Source organism: Choloepus didactylus, chromosome 11, assembly GCF_015220235.1.
Source record: "Choloepus didactylus isolate mChoDid1 chromosome 11, mChoDid1.pri, whole genome shotgun sequence".
Taxonomy (NCBI): Eukaryota; Metazoa; Chordata; class Mammalia; order Pilosa; family Megalonychidae; genus Choloepus; species Choloepus didactylus.
Window position 1 is genome coordinate 73,984,598 of NC_051317.1, and position 16,671 is coordinate 74,001,268.

The 16,671-nt window shown below is 37.5% G+C and overlaps 1 protein-coding gene across 1 annotated transcript in view; it reads right to left on the minus strand.

Annotated features, from left to right (window-relative positions):
* Positions 1–603: 603 nt before the first annotated feature.
* The window catches only part of HCN1 (hyperpolarization activated cyclic nucleotide gated potassium channel 1), a 471,748-nt gene continuing 455,680 nt past the window's right edge, over positions 604–16,671 (minus strand). Inside the window, exons 7-8 of the mRNA XM_037799144.1 lie at positions 4,823–4,987; positions 604–1,674 (exon numbers count right to left, since the gene is read on the minus strand). Coding sequence (XP_037655072.1) covers positions 803–1,674; positions 4,823–4,987 — 1,037 coding nt within the window. The 3' untranslated portion in view covers positions 604–802. The remainder of the gene's footprint in view (positions 1,675–4,822; positions 4,988–16,671) is intronic.

The following is a 16,671-nucleotide window of genomic DNA, read 5'->3' on the forward strand; positions in this document are numbered from 1 at the left end:
TGAAGCGAAGCAATAAAAGTAAACCCTTAAACAATGACTTTTGCCTTCATACAACACAGAATAGCTATTTTTGTTTGGGTTGAAAAAGTTATTTACAACCAACATTGATTGAGTCTTGGTCAGAGTCCAGAAAAACATGAAGACATCTCCTCAACTTTCTGCAAGATCAATGAACATGTTTGAGGTCAGAGAAAATTGTAACAACGGCAAGGCTATTCTTCCTATTGTGGTCAAAATACATAGTATGTTCTTTAACCTAATTCAAAATTGAAAGCACCAGAATACAATTTAGATTTATAAAATGGATTTGCTATTTCATCCTCCATAATTAATGATTAACAATTTGGATGGAGAGACACAGCTAATGAAAGAAAGTTTGATTGGTGCTATTCAGTAGTTCACTTGAGTTGCCATTTTAAAATCAGTTTTGCTTCCATTGAATCCAAGGACTCTTCATAAAATAGAGAAATGCATATATCAAAGGAATTAAGTCAAATAGGTTAAAAATAAATAATCTTACAACAACATTTTAAATCCTTTAATGATTTAAAGAAAGGAAGACATATAACACTGAATGCTAAACAGGTCTTTTGAATTTCTCTTGGGAATTTAAATATACATTTAGTAGTATATGTATATTATATATATATGTATATATTTACATTTTGCATGTAGGCCAGAGCTGTCTAAAATATCTCTTCATAGTAGGCTATAGGCATCTATCAGGAGATAGAATAAGGTAAGATCTGAGAATATTCTCAGTTCAATACAGTATTTCTTTCTGCTTGACAATCAGCAGGGATCATAAATTTGAAGCAAATCGTGGCTTTTCTGCATCTGGGTCTGTGTTTAAGACTGAGGAAGGCTCTCTCTGAAGAGCAGCTGCTGGTGGAGGGGGTGCTGGGGGGACTCCTCGGTTGGGGGGAATGGCTCCCGATGACATCTGTCGGAAGAGGGTGACTCGCTGAGGGACAGTGCCCCTGCCCCCTGCCGGGACGCCTGTGCCGTGGACAGCTGGCACAGGTTGAGGGATGGAGGCCAGGGACTCGCCCACAGTGGGGTGAGGTCTGGAAATCAGAGAGGAAACCTCATGGGGCAGCGAGGGCTGCGAGGCGGAGAGGGGCCTGACTTCCCGGGTCAGGTTAGTGTTGTGAAGCGCCTGTGTGCTCTTGTGCACCTCGTTTTTCGGCGTGGAGCTGCCGGGTGTCTGCTGCTGCTGAGTCTGCGGTGGCTGGGACTGCTGTAGCTGCTGCGGCTGCGGCTGCTGCATTAGTGACAACTGGGAGGCGGTGGGGGAGGAATAGTGGAAAGTTCGAGTCGCCAGCGGGCTCTGTACAGGAGGGCTGCAGACGGCAGTGGTGTAGGAGCAGGGTGAGAGGATGGCTGATGGCTGGGGTGTCTGTGTGCTGGGACTGGGGGAGTGCAGGTTGCTATGAGACAGACTGGTCGCTGTGTACACCGGTGGAGACTGTGTCCTCATCCGAGAAGTGGGAGTAGTGGTGGAAGATGTGGAATTCAGGGCTGTCATTTGAGGATAATTGACTGGGGCGATTGCCTGTACCATCTCCCTGTCGTGCTTCACAATCTGCTTCAGGATCTCGTTCTCCTGATTGTTGAATACGCCAGTGTTCAGATCCTTCTGGAACTTTTGTAGAAGAATTGAGTTTTTCTTTCCTGCCAGCAAAAGAAGGATAGGCACTTAGACAGTCTACAAATGACTGATGACAACTCCAAGTGAGAGTGGCTCCTACAAATAAAAATATGCCAGTGTTTCATGGAAGAAGCTTAATATCCAAGTCCTCACCTTTGGACAACAAATTGAAACATGACTCCTGCCTTTCACACTCCCTGTATCTCTCTGGTAAATTTTAACTTCCACTCAAGTCAAGGGAGACTATTGAAAGGTCTGTGATATGGAGAAAAGCCACCTGACATAGGACATGGAGATACTTAACATGAGGACTATGTTGAAGAATGGGGGAAGAAAGGGCTTTTGCATCAGGAAGGACTTAGAATCAAGATTTGAGTTTAAAGCTTCTTTGTCAAAAAGGACAACAGGAAAATTTGAGCTAACATTTGTATGTGACAGGCACTATACAAAAAGCTTTAGATAGATTATTTTATTTAATCCTCACCTCTGAGAAGTAGATTTATTCATTACCCCATTTCACCAGAAAGGAGACTGAGATGTAGGGAGGTGTAGAGCTCTGCCCCAAACAATATCCTCAGTCAGAAACAGGGCTGGTAAGGAAAAACAGTAAATCCTTTCATAGATACTTGCTATATTCAATGGACCAGCTGTGGCTGCATCATCTGCATGCTTGCTAGATATCCAGCTGCCTGGGCCTGAAACCACTGGCTGAATGGTACATTTTGCTAAGATTTTCAAGTGGTTTCTACACACAAATTGGAGAAGCACTGTGCTGTGTCTTTTGCTATTGATCAGTGCCCTAAAACAGTGATTCTCAACTCTGGCTGCACATTATTATCATCTCTAGAGTTTTAAAAATGACTGATGTCCATCTGTGCCCTCCCAATTAAATTGGAATAATGAGACCTAGGACCCAGATTTTGATATTTTAGAAGTAAATTTCCACAGGGGATTCTAATGATTAGGCAGATTGAGAACCACTTCTTTATGATCTTTCCACTTCTGAATGGTTGTTGTGAAGGTCATTGTATATGGCAGGCTCTCAGCACACTCTAGGGCCTCCAGAAGTATTAGCTCTCCTTCCTGCTGTTATCTTTGCAGTGGTTTGCTATAAGCAGACATTCTCAGGGCAGAATAATAGACATCACTGATGCAATCATACTTAGGTGAATATGGTAACTGAAAAGTGAATCAATTTGTTGTATCACTAGATAAAATATTATACCTAAAGTAACAAAATATATTTTTGAAATGGAAGTATATGTTATAATTTACTTGATTGCTGCAAAAACAATTATTTTAAATAGCTGCCAAAATAAACATTTACTTGTCTCTCCTTACAAAGCTGTCTAAATTTCCCAAAGAATAAAACTTCTAAAACAGTTATAAATTCAAATGCTTATTTAGCATATTCTCTTAAACAGGATCAGATATTTATAAGCCACAAAACTGAGAAGGATAATGGTGATCACGTGACTAGTCAACATCTCATAATCTGTTTGCCTGTGACCCTGGAAAAATAATATAATTTTTAATGCACTGTTACAATTTTATAAGGGTCAAAAACGGAAATGCTTCATGCTTACTAGCAATTAGATTGCCTGTATTATTGATTGCAAATGATTTCATGCAGACTTTTCATTAAAAATTAACTGTAATAGGTTAGAAGAAAGTGAAACTATTATCAGATTAACAGAAATACTCTGAGTATCCGGATTTTAATGGTTTTTCTAAAGCTGTCTTCAACAGCACATACACACCACAAAGGAAGGTATTTTCACATTAATTAAGGATGCTTTCTGGAATATTCACTTTCTCTATGAGCTCTGTCTCCTTGGATGACTATGTGCTGCTAAATCTACAAACTGTCAATATGAATTTCTTATGTTTGTTACGTCTTAGTATGTGGTAATGTTCAAATACTACCTTCACTTCTCCTAATCCAAATTCCGACTCTTATGCAGTCTAGCAACCCAGTAATATAGAGTAAAATGTGGAGTGAAGAAAAAAGCTGACATATAAATAGATGGATCAAAAGTATTTATTTACCCTTTAATGAGCATGAAGCAGTTGAGGTACCTCTTTGTTTACTTTCACGTGATCCCAGACCCTACCCCTGAGTTCATCTATTTCTCCCTCCCTCCTTCTCTCTCTTTAGCAAATATTCCTTGTTTATTAGGTGCTGTGAATGTAAAGGTGACTAAGATAGATAGGATGTCTACATCCCCAAAGCTTAGCACCTCTGGAGCAATTACAATAAGAGTAGCACCCTGATGGGGGAACTTCAGAGGGCTATGGAAGAACATATTTGGGATACAGATCTAATGGAGGGATGGGAAGTCAGAGAAGGTTTTCACAGGGAAGTTTTGTCTAAACTGAGATATGAAGGTTAAGTTATGTTAAGCAGGGAAAGGGGCATAGAAAGGGAGGGTGGGAGAATAGGGTTTGGATGTGGAAAAGTGAATGCATTTTACTTTCTGGCATACCAGAACATTCCAGGATTTATTGAGAAGTATGTGGCAAACCAATCTGATCTATTTTACTATGGCAATCATTCAAATCTTCAAATTTGTGAAATGAATAAGACATATACATATACATATATATACATGTAGCAGAGAAAATTTTAAAATAAGTTAATGTTTGCAGAATTAAGCATCTATGTAGGGCACTTTGATCAAGGCTTTTTCTACTTGAGTCTGTATTACAAATATTTCAACAAGTTCCTACTGAGACCATTTAAAAACATTCAAGCTTTCAATTTTTAATATAAGAATAAATATAAATTTGACTCTTAAAAGAAAACCTTGTGATGAAACTTGGTTTGTAATGTAGACTCATGCTATTATATTTTTAGTGCAATTTTAATGCTTTCTAGAATTTTTATCATTGCTTTTTACCTGAAAATTCAAGTTGTTTTGGCATCACTGGAGAAATCAGATTGTGTAGCTAGCAAAAATAGACATGAATAGATAAATCCACAATACTTATAAGAGAAAATAATATAAGGTTTCAGATCTTTCTAGAAATATGGCTATGACTAATTGCTGTTGCTACACTAGTTAACAAGCTATGAATTAGCATTTGGGAGTTATGATTGGAAACGTATATTAGCCCACTAGTTTAAAACTACATTGTGCATGAATAAGGCAGAAAAACTAAAGAGGGTACCTATCCGATCCAGTCGGTCGATGGCAACTGTCTCAAAGGCTCTCCTCATCATTGGATATTCCTCCAGGACCTCATTGAAATTGTCCACTGAGAGTGAGTAAAGACGACAATATGTATCCGCTCTTACACTGGCTGTGCGACGTCCCTTGGTCAGAAGGCAAATCTCTACAAGAATAAGCAAGACAGACTTCTTGGTATTTTTATTTTAAAGGCCATTAAGGCCACCTGCAATTAAAATAAAAGTCCCATAGCATGAGAAACCAATAATAAATAGCATTTTCTATTTTCTCAAGAAACTCCTTCTGACAATTGCCTGTACTCAATCTTAAAAAAATATTCTTTTTAAACAATTGAAGTTTTTGGTTCAAAATGGAAGGTTGCGGAGTTTCATCTATCCTCTAACCCCCAATCCATTTCCCCCGAAATAACAAAAAACGTGCAGAAAAGAGAATAAGAAACCCACAAGGGAGTCAAAAATAGGAAGGGGTTATAATTAGGTGTGCCAGTTTGAATATATTGTGTCCCCCAAATGCCATTATCTTTGAAGTAATCTTGTGTGGGCTGACCTATCAGTGTTAATTAGATTGTAATTCTTTGAGTGTTTCCATGGAGATGCGCCCCACCCATCTGTGGGTGATAACTCTGATTGGATAATTTCCATGGAGGTGTTGGCCCACCCGTTGGGTGGATCTGAATTAAATTACTGGTGCACTATATAAGATCAGACAGAAGGAGTGAGCTTGCTACAGCCAAGAGGGACGCTTTGAAGAAAGCACAGGAGCTGCAGATGAGAGACAGCATGAAGATGGCCATCGGAAGCAGAGTCTTGCTCCGGAGAAGCTGAGAGAGGACAAACATCCCAAGTGCAACTAAGAGTGACATTTTTGAGGAACTGCAGCCTAGAGAGGAACATCCTGGGAGAAAGCCATTTTGAAACCAGAACTTTGGAGTAGATGTCAGCCATGTGTCTTCCTAGCTAAAAAAGGTTTTCTGGACACCATTTGGCCATCCTCCAGTGAAGGTACCCAATTGCTGATGTGTTACCTTGGACACTTTATGGCCTTAAGACTGTAACTGTGTAACTAAATAAACCCCCTTTTATAAAAGCCAATCCATCTCTGGTGTTTTGCATTCCGGCAGCATTAGCAAACTAGAACATTAGGCTATATTTAATATTATGAATTCTGGAAGACATAAAGCAGATGGCATAATATTGACAGAAAACAAAGTGGGCCCAAATCCAGAAAATGCATGGAAGAAGCTGAAGTTCTTGGATATATAAGCACCAAGCTCAGAACTGACAGGTAGGGGAAACAGGAATGGAATGTGGTATGATAGAACATTTAATTTCTTTCCTTGATGCTAAAATAATGGAACGCTCTTTAAACAAATTGAATGATATTCTCTGAACAGAGTGCTAGTTTCCCAAGAAGGACATTCCTTCTCAAAGAATAGGTGCCCTTATTTGGATTTTAGGGGTAAGCAGAGGGTGACTAGCTTAAATTTTCACAGGAACAACTGATTTCAGAAATAATTCAGGCAAGCCAAGATTATTTTAACAAATTGTAGCTAGAAGTTTTAGAGAGATTCAAGAAAAATATCACCTATGTAGCAAAATAAGTCTGCCTTAATAAAATTAACAAATAGCAGGCAAGAAACTTTTTGATTAATGTTGCTGCCAAAATAAAATATTCAATATAAGGACTGAAATGTAAACTTGATAAAATCTCTCAGAAAACAATCCAAAAAGAATGAAAGATGAACAATAACAAAATTAAGTGAGAGCAATGCAATATTTCCAGTAGTTGACTAAGAATTTCCAAAGAAGAAAATGGATATGAAAATTATGAAATTATGAGGGAAAACCCTCAAGTTGTCTGCCAAGGAAGAAGGATCATACTGGCATTGGTCTTCTCATTAGCAATATTGCATTTTGGAAAACATTGGAATGATGTCTTCAAAGTGCCAAGGGAAACATGTTTAGAATCTAAAATTTTATATCCTGCAAAATTATTAAGTGAGGGTACAAAGAAAAACATTTGTAGACATGCAAGGGTGTGCTGGGTTTGGATATATTATGCCCCCCACAAAGCCATGATCTTTTAATCCAATCATGTGGGGTGGAACATTTTGATTGAGTGTTTCCATGGAGATGTGACTCACCCAAGTGTGGGTAATACCTTTGATTAGATTGTTTCTATGGAGGTGTTACCTCACCCATTCAGTGTGGGTCTTAATTAAATTACTGGGGTCCTATAAGAGCACACAGACAGAAGGAGCTCAGTGCTTCATGCAGCTGAGACAGACATTTTGGAGATGGCCATTGGAAGTAGACTTTTGCTCACACTTTGGAGATGCTAGCCCGGAATTTGCTCTGGAGAAGCTAAGAGAGGACAAAATGCCCCAAGAGTAACATTTTGGAGAAAGCCAGTTTGAAACACAACCTGGGAGCAAAGGAAGAAGACATGCCTTTCCAGCCCAAAGAGGTGTTCCAGATGCCATTGGCTGGCCATTCTTCAGTGAAGGTACCCTATTGTTGATGCTTTAGTTTGGACACTTTTATGGTCTTTGGACTGTAACATTGTAACCAAATAAAATCACTTTTATAATAGCCAATCCATTTCTGGAATTTTGTATAATGGCAGCATTAGTAAACCAGAAAAATGGGTTTTGAAAACCTAGCCCCACACACCTTCCTGGGGAAAAATAATTAATGTAAAGGTGGCTCATTCATTCCATATTCATTCTGATATTTTAGGTGCTAGGGATAAAACTGAGATCAAGGAGGAAAGCAACAAGCAACAAAATCTCTGTCTTTAAGAATTTTACTCCAGTGGGAGGAAATAGAGTGTAATACATATAGAAGAAAAATGTGATGCTTTCAAATAATAATTAGTGCCATGATTAGTATAAGAGTGGCTGGGAATAGATAAGGAAGATAAGAAAAACATGCTCTGAGCCCTTGTACACCCAAAAGTAAGAGGTGGGTCACTGAGACAGGGAGGAAATTGAGAAGGAGCAAATAAAGAGGTCCTAGGAAAATTCATAGATTGCAATGTTCTGATACAGGCACACTTGGGTAATGATCAACTCTTTCAAACGTTGCTGATAAGTAAGATGGAGTCTGAAAATTCACCATTGTATTTAGATAGAGGTCAAAGGCAACCCTGGCAAGAAGTTTCACAGATCGGTGAGAGCAAAAGAATTAAGAGTATTAAGAATAGAGGAATTGGAACAACAAGTGTAAAACCCTCCTTTAAGGAATTTTGCTCCAAAGAGGAGCACTGAAATGAGGTAGTGGTAGCTGGAGTTGAAGTAGGGCAAAGAAAAGAAGTTTGATTCAGTTTTGTTTTCATGCTAACAGAAATGTCCTGATGGATATCAAAATACTGATGAAAAGAGAACTGGTGCAGTGTTGACACTGATTATGCAAGGGGGCAGATATCTAATGCACAAATGGAGGAAACTGACTTCAAAACTATTTTCATAATAATACTAGGTGTTATTTGCCCTTTTTGCTGTTTTGATGCTTGCACTCATCTTGCAAAAACAATGGTAGTAAAAACTACTGGTGCTTCAGCACAAATTGAGGCAGTGTCACCAAACTGTAGTAGTCATCAATGTATCCTGCACTTCTATGAGCCTACTGGACAAAAGCCAGTTTAATTTAACAATGTCTTTATTGAAACTGTGAAAATTATTAATTTTGCTAACTATTGACATTTGAAACATATCTTTTAAATATTCTGCAGTGAAATGGGAAATACGTGTGTACCAGTTTGTATATATTATGTCCTCCAGAAAAAGCAATATTCTTTAATGCAGTCTTGTCGAGGCAGACATATTAGTGTTGATTAAATTGGAACCTTTGGATTAGGTCATTTACATGGAGATGTTACCTGCCCAACTGTAGGTAATAGCTCTGATTAGATAATTTCCATGGAAGTGTGGCCCCATCCATTCAGCGTGGGCAGAGAGTAGCCCTATAAAAGCTCAGACAGAAGTAGCTCGCTGCTAGCTGTAGCTGAGAAACACATTTTGAAGACAGCCATTGGAAGCTGACGCTGACATTATGGAGAACGCCATTTGGAAACAACCTGAGAGCAGCTAGGAGTGACATTCTGGAGGACTGCTGCAGCCTAAAGAGGAACATCCTGGGAGAAAGCCCTTTTGAAACCAGAACTCCAGAGCAGACGCCAGCCACGTGCCTTCCCAGCTAACAGAGGTTTTCTGGATGCCATTGGCCATCCTCTAGTGAAGGTACCTGATTGTTGATGCCTTACCTTGGATACTTCATGGCCTTAAGACTGCAACTTTGTAAACAAATGAACCCCCTTTATAAAAGCCAATCCATTTCTGATGTTTTGCATAATGGCAGTATTAGCAAACTGGAACAATGTGTCAAACACTTCTGCTGAATACAAAAGTGCAATGATTGCCTCTAGGAAAAGCTTAAGGTGCAAACTTATCTTTTTTTTTTTCATGCACTATTTTTACTTGGAAGAAGGACTGGCAGACAAACTATGATTATTCAGACTTGGCATTTGGCAAACATCAAGGAAATAACATCAAGGAAAACAACTGACAGTACCTGAAAACTAATGATAAAGATAAATCTTTCAGGCAAAAAAAAAAAACAAAACCAATATTGGAAAACTTGTTTCTGTCACTGTAACTTATAGCTTTCCAATATTTAAAAGAAATTTTTCTGTATTTTTTTTATATTGTAAAATGAAATGTGTCATCATTTGGGAAATAGGTATAACTCAGTGAAGCAATGTTTTCTCAATGACCAAAACATGATTACAAAATCTTGCATGGGTACGTGAAGTTGGAATGGTAATTAGCTTTATTAATCATCTTGATTTGCTTAAACTCCCATTTTACTCAGGAATCTGCAAAGAAGAAACAAAAAGCAACTGAGGTAGGCTGACATGCCAAAGATCCCTTGCAGTGCTGATCAAGATTTCCCTGCTGTGATAAATGAGCCAGCAAGTCTGCTAATCTTCACCAGATAACCACAAACCTTGAGGTTGCTAATTAATGGAATATGACCCAAAGGCACCCAATTTACATCCCCCACTCACAGCACACAGAAGCCCAGGCTTCCCTCCAACTCATGTTGTTGTCGCCCCCCTTCATCCCCCCACATCCTCCCTTTATAAACTGCCTCCCCAAACCCAGCTCTCTGAGCCCTAACTTTCTTTCAGTTCTGCTCTGCACAAGGGCTACTTTAGTTCAATAAACATCTGTACTTTGGTTTTCAGAGTCTGTTTTCAGCAAAACAGGTAAAACCTATTCAAAGTACAAGAGAGGTCAATGGATTCAAAGATAAAACACATAAGAAAAATTCCTTGATATATTTTCAGATTCCACACTGCAACTCACCTTTAAGAAACTATCAATTGTTGAGTTTTGATGTAGTAGTGTAAAGGAATATACACAATTATCTGAAAAGAATATTATAACACGTATCCCTTTTCAAAGTGCATATTTGTATGAAACCAATTTTTCTTCATTTACTTCAACCAGAACAGCTTATAACAAAAGACTGAGTAGAGAAGCACATATGAAAATCCACCTGTCTTCTATTAAGCCAGAAAGTAGAGAGACTTGTAATAAAATGTAAAATATTGCCATTCTCACTAAATTTTAAAAACTATTATTTTTCATTAAAATATTGTTTATTTTACATTAACATGTAGTTTTATTGTTATTTTGAATGAATAAAGGATTATTTAAAATATACATCGGTTTCAATTTTAATATATAAATGCTGATAGATATAACCAACATACAGAAACTCTGTGGGGTTCTCAATCATTTATATGTGTACAAAAATGTCCCTGAGACCAAAGAGTTTGAGACCGCTAATTTATAGTAAAGAACAGGAAGGAAGAGTACATGGGGACAGATGCCACACGAGGTGGGTGTTGTCAGGCCCCAGAAAAAGAGTCTAACATATAGAAGGAATGTCTGATCCACGGGCCCTGCTGCTTATCTCGTAAATACCAAGTGTGCCATAAACTAAGGGTTGAAGGCTGTTTTAGGAATCCCAGTTACAGTGGCACCTAGACTCCAGGGGGCAGACAAGGCAAGATCAGATATTCCCATAAAGATGAATGACCACAAACAAGCCAAAAGGCCTGCTTCCTCCACTTAGATAACATAGTGCACATCAAAGAAGAGTAATGTGTTAAAACCCTAGTAACCAGTCAGCAGAAACTGATAAGCACTCACCCAATCGAGGCCCAGAACACACTCAGTAGGACCTTCCCCCCCAATACCCAACGTGGGTTTTTCCTTTAAAAAATGCTGCTCTCAGATGGAGAGCTGGAGCCATTTTTCCTTTCTTTCTTTTCTAATGGCTCCCACCTGCTTTCTTCTGCTTTCTTCCTCTAATAAACCTTAAATTCTCTACTTAAACCATGACTTGCTGCATTTGTGTGAATTCTTGAACAGCTCTGAACCTAACAGGTGTATGTGTAGGAGTCTAGGGTTTCTATCTTTTGACTATTTTAGGGGTCTTTAAAACGTTTTGGAGAAACACACATCACTGGATTGCCTCTTCAATTACCACCAAAAGGTAATCCTGAATTTGGGACATTTCAGTGCTTTAAAGGAGTTATTTTTGTGTAAACTTTGAGAAGTTCCCCTCAGTAATTTTGGGCTTGCTATTTCATTAGGCTGACTCTCTCACAGATAATTGATGGCTTTTTAAACTCACTTCTCACAGGCTACTGCTCAAATGTTACCTCCTCAGAGACACTTTACCTGACACACGATATCAGTTATTGCTCCATCATGTCACTTCCTGTCCTCTTAAGCTTCTTCTTTTTTTCAGAGTACTTATCACTGTCTGACTTATTAAATGCATATTTGTTCATTATTGTCTTCTCTCATCCTATCCCACTTGTCCTGTCAGAATATAAACACCATGGAAGAAGGGACTTAATTTTGTTTGGTGCTATGGCCACACTGCCTAGAAGTGCTCAATAAATATTTGTTGAATAAATGAATGAATGCATGAATGCAATACTTGCTATTGGTTATTATTTCTGAAATTTTAACAACCAGATTTGTTTCCTATAACAAATGTTATAAATATGCCAAATATTGGCTTAGAAATTCCTGTGAACAAACAAAACTAGATCCAAGGTTCTGATGAATACATTATAGGTACCTTAATGCAAGTTTATGTATGTGTGATATGAGAGCAGTATAAAGAAAATTTTGTTTTAAATGCACAGAGGGGATTCTTATTTAAATAACTTCTAAGAGAATTCTTTACTGAAATTTAGACTCCCAGGATAAGGTAAACAAACATGTTCAGATTTGAATTTCCTTATTTTCTAGGTAAATAGGCCTACAAGTAACAATTCTCAATTTCATCTTCCAAAATTTATGGATTACCATAAACTTCCTTATACGTTTTAAGTTTGGAAATAATTTTAAAATTTAGCTTCAAAATAACCAATTTATAAAAGGAATGGCAGAATTATTTCTGAAATTCACAGCCTCCTAACGAAAGGAAACATAAAAAAATAATTATTGAAAGGAACCTAAATTCACACTCCTCCAAACTTATTTTAAAATTTCAGTTCATGCTGATAAACATTCTGAGCAAATTATATAACAGATACTATGTACTCAAATACATAGGGCAGGAAACAGAATAAAATGTAACATCTATTTTGTATTACATGCTGGTTGAAAAAACAATTCATTATAATAAAGAGTTCATTTGAATGACATCTGAGAAAAGCAGGGATTCAGGTATGTGGGCACTATGGGACTACTAAACAGGACATCTCAAACCATCTGTGAAGATAAGAGAGGATTTTGGGAAATGACTCCTAAACCTACTGATTTTTTGTTGTTCATGTTGGTAAATTAGGTTCCAAGCGTAAATAGTATTGTGGAGCACTCAGAATTGTCAGCTTGTTTGTGGATATGTGCACTGGGTGTATAGGAGGATGAATCTGTATAGGCTAATTTTTAAGAAAAGTTGCACACCATGGAACGTTCCTGCCACTCCCATCTAAACAATGTAATAAATTGAAACATTTTCAACACTACCTCAAAATAAACTGCTGTATCACTAAATTAATGCCAAATTACACAATTTACTATTTTATCTATCTGGTAAGTATAAAATGGTCATGAAAGCTTAAGTGAGAAAAGCAGGATACAAGATTGTAATCATAATTGACAAAAATAACCACGCATAATAGAAGTAAGATGACAATAAAATCTTTCAATACGACCCTCCCTGGATGAAATAATTCCTCTATGTAGATTGAATTTATAGTTTTTTTAAAAAAAAATCTTTCTGTTTTCCTTTATATGTTATTTTTATTTGTGAACATGTGTGACTTTTATTTTAAAAACTGTATTTAGAAAAAATAATATCTAAGTGTACAGAACAGAAAAAAAGACATGGAAGAATATAAACAAACCTGTTAATGGTTTCATATTTATAAAAATAAAGTTTCATTTTGGCCTTTATATTTTTAATTTCCAAGTGATTTCCCTTTTTCTGTTTTTGTTAGTTTTTCATTACATCCTTTTTTGCTATGGAGTCAATGTCCTCTACCTCCCTGCAGCCATTAATGAGTTCTGGTTTTCAACTAGAGATACATGCTGTAACACGAGCAAATGTCAGTTATGCTAAGTGAAAGAAGCAAGATGTCATAAGCCTAAATATTGTATGATTCCATTTATATGAAATATACAGAAAAGGCAAATCTATAGAGACAGTTATTAGATTAGTGGTTGCCTAGGGCAGCAGGTGTGAAGGGGGATTATTAGTTAATTGGCATGAGAGAGCTCATTAGGGTGACAAAAATATTCTAAATCCGAGTTATAGTGAAGGTGGCCCAACTTGGTAAATTTACTAAAAAGTTGAAGAATACACTTGAAATGGGTGAATTGCAGATGTAAAATATTTCACAATAAACTTGTAAAGATGAAAAAAAGTTTTTGTTTTTTTAATATTTATATTTTAATTAAGCTTCTTTTTTTGAATTCTCTTGGAATCATCATTTCTGTCTCAGTGTCTAGGTCTTTCCCTTGTGTGTTGAATGTTTTCTTTGGGAGATCTATTAATATCCATTAAAATTTAAGGATTAAAACAGGTGATGTCCAGGATTTGGTGATTTGGAGTTTTGCTTTATAGTGAATGGGTGGGAGCTAGCTCTCTTGTCTAAATTCCAGAAGGAGGAGGGTTTTACTCTGGTAGCATTGATTCTAAACTGTCCTAGATCTCCCTGTTATTTCATTGCTATAAGGAAGAACAGTTGCCTGTTTGGTTTGGTTTGTTTCTCCTCATAAGAATAAATGCCTGGCTGTTCTGCAATATGAATGGGGGGATGGAAAGTCAATTGCTTCATATGAGGACTGTGGTGGTTTGGAGCTATGAACCCCGGCAAAACATATTCTTAGACATAATCGATTCTTGTTTGCAAAAATCCATTGCAAACAGGATTTTTTGATGAGGTAACTTCAGTTAAGGTGGGGCCTAACTGAATCAGGAATGGTCTTAATCCTATTACTGCATTCCTTTACAAGCAAATTGAAATTCAAACACATAGAGGGAAGACATGGAAGAAGGTGGAAGTCCATGGAAATCACAGAAGCCAGAAGATGCTGCCATGTGCACTGCTATGTGAAAGAAAAGTCAAGGACCAAGGATTGCAGGCAGCCAGCTCCAGAATGCCACAGTCTTCTGGAAGGAGGTATCACCTTGATAGTGCCTTGATTTTGGACTTCTTCTAGCCTCAAAACCACAAGCCAATAAATTTCTGTTGTTTAAGCCAACCCATTACATAGTATTTATTTTAGCAGCCAGGAAACTAAAACACAGACCTTCAGCAAATCACCCTTTCTTCTTCACGTTTCATTCTGCCCTTGTGGTATTACTGTCTCTTAGCTCTAAGTCTCTCTAGAGGTCTGCCACAGCTGTGCCCATGCACCCCCAACCCTTGTCCCCCAGTTACCTCGCTCCCCCACCCCCCACCTAGTTATAGTCCTCTGTATATATATTCCAGGTTCCCTCTACCCTGTTTCATCAGTAATCATTAAGATGTTTAACTGCATGTTTCAGAATATCTGAATAATGTTAGCTTATTTAATAAAATAATTGGATTAACAAAAAAATCTGGGGATAGACAGGTCCAGGGGCTGGTTCCCTCCTCCAGTGATGCCAAGACACTGTGCATCACTGTGCATCACTTTTTTTTTTTATTAAATTCAGTTTTATTGAAATACATTCGCACACCATACAATCATCCATAGTATACAATCCACTGTCCACAGTATGATAAAATAGTTATGCGTTCATCACCACAGTCTATCTCTGAACATTTTCCTTACATCAGAAAGAACCAGAACAAGAATAAAAAATAAAAGTGAAAAAAGAACACCCAAATCATCCCCCCATCCCACCCCATTTGTCCTTTAGTTTTTATCCCCATTTTTCTACTCACCCATAGACTAGATAAAGGAGGTGTGATCCACAAGGTCTTCACAATCACACTGTCACCCCTTGTAATCTACATTATTATATAATTGTCTTCAGGAGTCTAGACTGCTGGGTTGGAGTTTGGTAGTTTCAGGTATTTACTTCTAGCTATTCCAATACATTAAAACCTAAGAGGTGTTATCTATACAGTGCATAAGAATGTCCACCAGAGTGACCTCTCGACTCCATTTGAAATCTCTCAGCCACTGAAACTATTTTGTCTCATTTTGCATCCCCCTTTTGGTCAAGAAGATACTCTCAGTCTCACGATGCTGGGTTCACATTCATCCCTGGGAGTCATATTCTGCATTGCCAGGGAGATTTACAACCCTGGGAGTCGGGTCCCACGTAGTGGGGAGGGCAGCGAGTTCACCTGTTGAGATGTCTGTGCATCACTTTTCCTGCACCTCTGTTTCATGACCACAAGTTGACCACAACAACTATAAGCATTCATACCCTGACACAACAGCCATCTGAAGCAGTGATAGAGGCAAAGACTTCCCTCTCATATTTATTTCTTTTTATTATGAACACAAATCTTTAACTGAAGTTCCCTAACTTACTTTCTTTAACATCTCATTGATCAGGACTGTTTCACATGGCCACCCTTAGCTACAAGAAGGGATGCAATATTTGGTAAACAGGGAATAAGGCAACTACTATCAGTGATTGAATTAGGTAAATAAACGGTATAATCTCTGGAATTGTATATGCTGCTGGCCACACAAGAATGAATTATATTAGCAAAATAGAATGGTCATTGGCTGGTGGCTAAGGAACCATTGTTGTCTGTCATTCTACTCATATCTACTTTCTGTTTGCCAGATATGTGTTGCAATCTCTAATTGCCTGACTGTTCCCAAATACACATTCATAAACCAGGCCCCTTTGTGGTTGTGGGTTCATATTTAGCTATTTTACTACTTGTAATTGCATCTATGTTCAGGGAAGAGATAAAGACATATGCTGAGTCTCTTCTTAAATAATAAATGGAATATACTTATTGTTCCATATGCTTAGATTTTATTTGAGCATTTTTTACAATGAGCACATAAATACACCTATACACACACACAAAGTTTTATATACATATATAAAAAACATGTTTTAAAAAGTTTAATATTAGTAAGAAAAATATAACTCAATGCTTATAGTCATTTTAGAGCTATGATGGAAGAATAGATTTATTGCAGCCTATTGAAAGTTTATTCATTTATTCTCTAAACCATTACATGCAAATGATTTATTCTCTAAACCATTACATGCTATCATCTAAAGTCCTCATACAATGGATGTGTAGCTGATTGCAGTATACACCATGTAACAT